Source organism: Solanum tuberosum, unplaced genomic scaffold (assembly GCF_000226075.1).
Source record: "Solanum tuberosum cultivar DM 1-3 516 R44 unplaced genomic scaffold, SolTub_3.0 scf00083, whole genome shotgun sequence".
NCBI lineage: Eukaryota > Viridiplantae > Streptophyta > Magnoliopsida > Solanales > Solanaceae > Solanum > Solanum tuberosum.
Window position 1 is genome coordinate 1,516,832 of NW_006239015.1, and position 9,453 is coordinate 1,526,284.

Sequence of the window (9,453 nt, forward strand, 5' to 3'; positions counted from 1 at the left end):
GTAGAAATGTAATTTACTTTATTATACTGCACCCTCTACTATTTTGTGCGTTTGTTTGGGGGCTGGATATATAGAGATGGTTGAATTCACACTTTTTGCTGAAAAGAAAAGGGACACGTTGCTAAACTTATAAACAGAGGACGGCCACCGAATCCCTTTGACTTGTTCCTTTTCTTTTTTTTCTTCCTTTGTAATTCTATATATATATATAACCCCTCTCATTAATATTTTCATCAATACGGACTTGCACTTTCATTTCTTTCTTCTCAACAAAAATATAAGACTTATAAATTACTCTCCTTGGAATCTTTTACACACACAACAACAACAAAAAAAACAAGTGAAATAAACTACTACTACTACTCATCAATATGGGCAGAGCTCCTTGTTGTGACAAAAATGGACTTAAAAAAGGTCCATGGACACCTGAAGAAGATCAAAAGCTCATTGATTACATTCAAAAACATGGATATGGTAATTGGAGGACTCTTCCAAAGAATGCTGGTATTTATTTTTCTTCTTACTACTCATGAATACTATAATATTTTCTTATAATTAATATACCACTTTTTTAAAGTTGTATTAATAATTCTTTTGCTTTAATGTGTGTACTGTAGGGCTTCAAAGATGTGGAAAGAGTTGTAGGCTTCGTTGGACTAATTATCTAAGGCCAGATATTAAAAGAGGAAGGTTTTCTTTTGAAGAAGAAGAGACTATCATTCAACTACACAGTATTTTAGGCAACAAGTAAGTTTTTATTTTATTTAATTAATCAAGTACTTTTTATTGGGGTGGGGTCATAATATAGTACTCATTTTCTCTATAGGTTTGGGACTTTTAATCTAAGTATTTTGTCATGTTCCTAGAGATTGATTTTAACTTGTCATGTGTTTTTTTTCAATTTAGGTGGTCTGCTATTGCTGCACGTTTACCTGGTAGAACTGACAACGAAATCAAAAACTATTGGAATACACACATCAGGAAAAGGCTTTTGAGAATGGGGATTGATCCAGTGACACACAGTCCACGCCTTGATCTTCTTGATCTTTCTTCCATTTTAAACCATTCAATTTACAATAATTCATCTCATCATCAAATGAATCTTTCAAGATTGTTAGGCCATGTGCAACCTTTGGTTAATCCTGAAGTCTTGAGATTAGCTACTTCTCTTTTATCATCCCAACGCCAAAACTCAAACAACTTCTTGATCCCAAATAATCAAATTTGCCAAAACCAATTGCCACAAATGGTCCAAAGTAACCAAATTCAAGCCCCTATTCAAGATTTTCCAACTTGCACAACTATAAGTACAACCCCATGTGTTCCATTTTCTAGTCATGAAGCTCAACTCATGCAGCCACCAACAACAAAAATGGAGGATTTCTCATCAAATCTTGAAAACTTTAGTAACTCACAAAATAATTGCCAAGTTATTAATGATGAGTGGCAATTAAGCAATGGGGTAACGGATGATTATTTTCCTTTACAAAATTATGGGTACTATGATCCTCTAACATCCGATGGTTCAACATTTCAATCCAACGAAAACAACAACAACAATTTTAACTTCCAATCAGTTGTTTTGTCGAATTTATCGACACCTTCATCAAGTCCTACGCCATTGAATTCAAACTCAACTTACTTCAACAATAGCAGCAGCACAACTACTGAAGATGAAAGAGATAGCTACTGCAGCAACATGTTGAACTTTGATAATATTCCAAATATTTGGGATTCTACTAATGAATTTATGTAATTTTTACTCTTTTTTTGTAAAAAAGGAACAGACAAACAGTTCGGAAGAGGTGTTTTTTTTTTTAATTTTATTTACCTCTGAGCTTTTGGACATGTTGTTATTTCCTGAAAAAAAAAAGTTACCTCTTTTAGTTTAGTGCTTAATTTCTATTTTGTTGACCTTATTTTTATCACGAGTAACAATCATTCTTTGTTTTCTTCTCTAGATTAGAAGTTCCGTATACAATAATGTTGATTACATTATTTGGTTGTCTCTCTTTATTTTTTTGTTCACTTACTATATGAATTTTATTTTAATTGAAACAACATAACTAATATATTTGGATTGATATATAAACATAGGGCGATATATATTATCGTGTATCAAATTAATACTTTCCATAACCATCAATTCATCCGTCAATTAATATATCATTTTCAACATATTATATATAAAATAAAGATTATATTATCTTATACACTACATACGTAGTGTCATGAGACATGAGTCCTCTAAAAAATATTAGAGAAATAGTTTAATAATTGGCATGGATAGACAGCTCATAACCAAAGTCACAATCATATCAAAGACTTTCCTTATTTACTCTTTAATAATTTTTAATAAATTAATAGCCTTTCTTTAATACTCCAATTTTCAAATAAATTATGTCATCTCAGTGAGAAAAGTGACTTTATTCATAGAATTTTCTGATAATGGAAATACAAAATCTAATTAATCTTTTTAAATCTAATTAATTAGACGTACGCCAATATGGTTTCATAGATCCCAACAGTCAACACACCGGCGACAACGCCGCCGACTATGGTGGCCGGAGATTTAAAAAAAAAGGGGACACGTGTCCTTTACTAGTTGTCATTTCACGTAAAATTAAAGTAATCTATAATTGCATGGATTGTGGGTATTAAAAAGTGGTAGCTTAAATTGAAGCTTTGACCATTTAAAGTTGTACGTGGCAATGTTTACATTACGTGGGACCACTTTTTTCCCCACAGAAAAGGAAAAAGAAAAAAAAATTATGAAATTAATTATGGAAAAAGAAAGCTTCAAATAATTACAAACTTTATTGAAAACATTGGCATGGCTCTTGTGCTATTTTTTTTTTGTCTTTTTCATTAATGAGACTGTGGGGCACGTCAGCACAAGTACACGTGGACTCAATGATCGAAATGGGGCCCGCGAGAAGTTTGCGTGGGTCACTGGTTGGCCCGGTATTAGAAATGGACTCTCTCGTATATATCTTTAAAATTTAATAATTGTCCTTTGGTACAGTAATTATCACTATAATAACTTAAAAGTCTGTTTTATGAGCTATTATATCAATCATTATGCTAAAAATCCAGTTTTTTTAATCAATTAGTCCATGTATAATTGCCAATTTCGTTAAAGTTAGAAGTCAAGATTTCAATGGCAGATTCAAAGGCATTGATTAATGATAGTACTATAATATATGACCGTTAAATAATTTTAGCAGGTAATGCAAAGCCTTAAAATAAGGGATGAACTGATTTTTGATATTATTAACTCCTTTGGAATTGATATATAATCAAGGAGAGGCAAAATGTATTTTCTAGCAAATATAGAGATTAGCAAAAAAAAAAACCTTTATTTATATTTTTTAACTATATTTTGTGATTTGCTTTACCAGAAGATGGACAGCTAGCTGCTTAATTAAGATATATAATATAGTATAATATAGTAGTAGTTGTTTTTATCTTGTACGTCTTTGACAATATTTTTTTGTCACGTACGACTTTTTTTTGTGATGCCAAAACTATGTGAAATCCTTCACTTTTGGAAAGGAAGTTCACAAGATGTTCTCTTCCATTCATCATTGTACATAAAAGGCTGGCTTTGTCCTTAATGTTTTTGAGAATCTATCTACAGAATAATAAAGGTTTTCCTTGGTTGTATATAATGTGGACATGATTTTGTTTTCCCATTATTTGATTAATAGTCATAACTTTGTGTGAGCATCGATCAAAGATAAAGTTATCTCTATTTGAATAACATGTACCATAAATAGAAATCTAATGTAGAACTATTCAACTGATATTTATATCAGAATAGACGGCAAATATTATATCTCTCGAATTCCTTAAATGTGATTCTATGTGAATACCTAATATTTTGTGTATGCACAAAACTTCACCTTTTAGTTGTATAGTATAACTTTGTATCTTGTTTGACTTGGATGGATAATTCATCTATGAAGAAACAAAAGAAGTACTGTTCATATACAATAAATATGCTGTCATTTCTCATAAGAATTTTTTGAATATATGATATATACATTACTTTAATTTGGGGAAAAAATGGCATTACCAACTCATAGTTAGTAGATTAAAAGAGGAACAAACCATGTTTGGCTTCTGTTGCATAGACGAAAAGTCACTTCAGACAACACAACAATTCACAAGTCGACAAAATTAAAACAATGATGCCTATTTAACTCATTATTGGACTCCAATCAATTATTGATTTAAGTCGACATAGACTGTCTTAACATATTATATTCAACAATGCCACTTATTTAAATTTCTATTTTTTTAAAATTAAAGTGCACCATTTTTCTTACTTACCTAATCAAACATTTTAGTTCTAATTTTTTTTTTCTTGAAACACCTCTCAATTATTTATTTTTGTTAGAAATATATTCAAGTAATAACAAATAAACCATACCATAAAAATATATAATTAAAAGAAGCAAATTCATATGCCATCTCTTACTTTTTGACTAGCTATTCACCCATCCTCATCAATCCAATAATTATTACAAAAGTACTCCCTCCCACTGTCCCTATTTACTGGTCAAATATTTTCTAATTTGATTTCTCTTTTTATTTGTAATTTTTGATAGATTAAAAAATGACATTTCCCCCCCCATTATACCCTCCATTTATTAGTATTGAGTTAATGTTTTTGAAAAATATAGTGAGCAAACATGTTTAGAACCTTATCAATTAATAGAGATAAAATGGTAAACTCGTTAATTATATCAATAATTATTTTCTTAATAAGTGTGTCAAGTCAAAATTTAACAAATAAATAGAGACGAAAGGAGTATTTAAAGATGTGGGGTTTAATTTCTTTTTGTAGCTGACTAGTAAAGTTTAAATTAAAGGTCAAAGAAATTAAACTTGTAGCAAAGTCTGTATAACCCTATCAATTGGAATGTGTACACACACTATATATACCTCAAATATAGTCAACTATGTACATATAGGTGAAAGAATTAATTGAGCCTCTATAAATCTTACACGACAATTAATGTCCATTCGCCACATAAGTTGTCTATATTTACCTTCTACTCGTACGATCCAAATATTTATACGTCGCTAGCTTAGGTCAAACAAAGTTTTTCTCCATGCATGTAAGCCCTACGTCAAACATACGTATGTAAACAATTGTGTTCTCGAAAGGTTTAATACATAATCAACTCCTTAAAAATTCAAATTAAGTTATGTTCTAGTTGAACACCTTAACTTTATGATAAAATGTTACATTAGTTAAACACACACAAATTTTCTAGCTATCTAGTAGACAGATAAAAATTACGCGCAAAATACATATATAGTAAAATTTTATATCTTCAATAATCATCGTCCTACATCCATCATATTTTTGTCATGTATTTTATTGTTTAACGGTTTGAAAGTAATTTTATTTTTATTTATGATGGAGTAGTGTTATATTATAATACTAATAAAGTTTACTAATTATTTTCTTCTAGGGAGGTAAATTGCATAGTATGATAATTGTTTATTTTAAGAAATTGTGATTTTATTATTATTCAAAAGCTAAGATGTTAGAATTGATTTGTATCTCTTAATAACTTTTATATCATTACATTATTTATACTTGTAAAATCATATTAAAAGTCTTATTTTCTATGAATTTTAATCATATTTTTAATAGTCTTATACTATTAATATTTTTATAATTTTCTATTGTATTTTTATTTTACTATATTAGAAATTAAAATTTAAAGTTTCTTATAAAACTTATGCCCTCGTATTTCAATGCTTACTCGATCCATATTAAATAAAACATCCTTTTTCTTTTAAAAACACCGCATCAAATTAATAATGAAAATGAAGGAACGATTAGTACAAATATCAAAGGAAAGAAGTATTAAAAATATCTCAAATTCGATGTGAATTACTAGTTTTGATTATTAACCGAAAGACGAAGGTGTCAACGTGCAATTAGTAGAAAGGATAAAGGATACGACATCCAGTCTTTTTACTACGTACCGATCAATGACTATATCAAAAGTCGACCGTCCAAAGAAAAAAACACTAATTTGTATTTTGAATTTTTAGAAGAATAAAAAGTGCATTTCTGTTTTAATTTGTATTTGCGTTTCCATCTATCTCTTCTTTTTCTTCCCAATACCTATGTATTTTTCACGATTCTTTTCCCTTTTTGGTTTCTTATATTCTTTTTCTTCATGCCTAGCTTTTAGATGACAGCACACCACTCGAAAATAATTAAATAAAACACATGTTTGAAGTAAATTGTTTGGATGATTACCTATCTTCACTTGCATTTTTTGCAATATGAGATCTTCAACTGTTATTTTTCTTCTACTTCTAGTTTTTTTCTTTTTTTTGGTGGGGGAGGAATTTAGAAACCTGGTTCTTTTCCAACTAAAAATAGTTATAATGAAATTTCGGTGAAAGACAAATTTGGGCTTATTCTCAAAGTTTAATGAGGTGTTATCTAAATTGGAACGTAGTGAGTAATAGTTTTTAACTATACTTTTATACTAAAAACTTATTTCTTCTTAATTATAACGCTCAATTTTTAAGAAATATCTAAACTAATAGGGGTAAATTAGTAAATTATACCTCACATTTGTTTTTTGTCATTAGGGATCTTACACAAATAGCAAGACAGATTTATTATTTACTTTTTTTAAACTAATATACGTCGATTATACACAAGTATCTACATATTATACATTTGTCAAATATCTTTTAAGTTAATTCTTTATCTAAAATTTATTTCTTATCAATTTTAGAGGCGGCATGGGATAAAGTTGGACAAAAAATGAAAAACCTTTCGAGGTCAACCTCAAACTCAAATAGCTACACTAGCTAGGAGAAATAAAGACTAGCTTATATTACATCTCATAATTCCTTTTTCACACTTGCATTATTATGTTCATTTATTATTTCTTTTCTTGATTCGTTTTTATCTCTAATACTAACTATAATAATGGGGTAAGATATACTTACAAACAAAATAAGGTGATTTATTTAGTCATTACATGTAAATTTCTTGAAAGGGATTAATTAGTAATTTAACAAAAATAGTAGCTACTTTCAAATTTCAATACACTTCAATTCACCCAAAACAGTACTGTATTTAACATCACCAAACACAATAATAATTAAAAAAAAATTAAAAAAAATTAACACTCATAAAATATTAAATATTAAAAAAAAACAAAAAACTTTTACATTCACAAAAGTCAAATACCAAAATGACCAAGTAGTGCAATAATTAAATATTCTCCAATAATAATCGTACGGGGTGAAAGTCTTAGATCTATTTTATTTATTTTTCAAATAAAGAGGTATATTTTCGAAGAAAATGCTGTAGTATTTTTTTCTGAATTTTATTTGTCCTTGTACTATTGTGTGCTTGACAATTTAGCACTTGTGCGTAAGGAGTAAGGACATATTAATTCATTTCATTATAGAGTTGACAAAACTTTAACTGGCAGACTTAATTACTCAAAAGTCTTTTATTCACCACACTCCTCCTTAGTCCTTACTATAAGCATATATCGTTGTTCCAAGTGTCAGTTTTTGACTATTGAACTATTTTCATCGGTCTATTTTATTTGTCATATTTTCTTAACGTGTCTCTTTAGGTTACATTAGCTACATAGGTAATTTGATTAAATTATTCTTATTTATTCTTTAATTTGACATATTGGCACAAAAGTTTTGTTCAATTTGGAAGAATGTAATTCCACTTTCTTGAGCTTTTAGTCAATGATTTTCTATATAATATATGAATATTTTTCTCAGTACACAACAAAGATCAAATGAAAAGACATTGCTCATGGAAAATAGTTCTACATAATTGTGAAAATATATATGTTTAATTGCAATATAATTAAAAGCACGTTATCCTTTCGTTTGAAAGACACCCCAATTTTCCTGTTTTCTACCAAATCAATATTGTGGACCATTATTCTGGTTATATGTTATTAAATTTAATTTTTTGTGTCATTTTCAAAAATATAAAGGACTTTATCATATAGACTTATGTTCTTCCTTTCCCTTTTTAATTAATTAGTTGGCAGACTTCTAAAGTCTTGTGAAATATTTAGCATTTTTGAATAAGATTTGACTGGTTTGACCATGACACACTTCAAGTAAGCAACAGGTAAATTGTTATTTTTTAGCACTACTGAAATTTCTTAATTACTGCACTTTATTTAGATTCAAAAAATCATAATTAAATTTAGATTCTTCTTCAAAATTAAAGAGAATAGAATTCCTTTACCAAATGAGGGTATCCATGGAAATTGTGTTCGGGGTGGTGGGTGGGTAGGGGGCAGGAGGTGGGGATGAGTACCGGAATTGGAGCGAGGGAGATAATCAATGTAGAAAGTCACTTATGAATAGTGTTCTAATTATCTTTTGAGAAACTTATTTTTTTACTAGCAAGGTATCCTTATAAAACAATTTGACTAATTAATTATGAAAAAGTTAGAAAATATTTTCAAAGACATTCTTACTTATTTTTGATTATTTGATGAATAAGGAGAAAATATTGTCTAAACAACATTTAGGTATAATCTATACATATATTATGACCCCAAAATTAGACCCAGACACCCACCCTTTACCATATAGACCCGGGACGCTGAACCATTTAGGTGTAACAAGTCCATCTAGAAAATATATTTAGTGAAAAATATTTTGTTCGTATCAAACATATCCTTATTTTGAAAATCATTGATGAGATGTGGTATATCGAAAGCACACATTGTCTTTATGACAAACCATAAACATGTCTGACCGTGACATATATGATCAGGTCCACAAGTTTCAATTTGGTAATAATTTTGTGTCCCACACGTCTCTCACAAAACATTTTTTTTGTCACTTATGGGTAAATCAAGCTTTACTTTAGAAAGGATGTTTTGTTTCACTAGTTTTCCCCTCTCATTCATTGTTCATCATAACTAGGTCTTTGCTTACATGCCATGGGATTCTATAGGAAAAAGCGTTTTCTTGATTGTTTGTGAGTACAAGAGGAGGAAATGTCTGGAGGTTAATGGATTTTCCATAAATAAAACATAAGAAATTTTCCATTTATTGAGTTTGAAATCGAGTCTTCTGCTTCTGGTGAAAAGTTATCAAATATTTTACCACATTTTGATATTGACAACACAATTATTTAGAAGCCGACAACACATTGTTCCAAACAATTACATGGTTTAAGCGAGATACATGTCGCTATATTATCGGTATTTTATTTTTTGGGTTTTGCGTCTGGTATTTGTAGTTAGAGGAGATCCCACTTAGAATCTGATTAAATTTAGATATGTATCAAAAAACTCTGCGTAAAACGCTTTCTAACAAAAAAAAAAAAAACTCTCTATATTATTAGTAATAAATTCAATGCTACTATCTCAAAAAAATCCACCACCCCCCCCCCCCCCCCCCCCCCCC

The 9,453-nt window shown here is 29.3% G+C and overlaps 1 protein-coding gene across 1 annotated transcript; it reads left to right on the plus strand.

The window, feature by feature from the left end:
* Nucleotides 1-232: 232 nt before the first annotated feature.
* LOC102599805 (transcription factor MYB34) lies at nucleotides 233-1,960 on the plus strand. The gene is made up of 3 exons (XM_006347090.2): nucleotides 233-504; nucleotides 618-747; nucleotides 907-1,960. Exons 1-3 carry the CDS (start codon nucleotides 372-374, stop codon nucleotides 1,754-1,756), a joined length of 1,113 nt encoding a protein of 370 aa, XP_006347152.1. The 5' UTR covers nucleotides 233-371; the 3' UTR covers nucleotides 1,757-1,960.
* The last annotated feature ends 7,493 nt before the right edge of the window (nucleotides 1,961-9,453 follow it).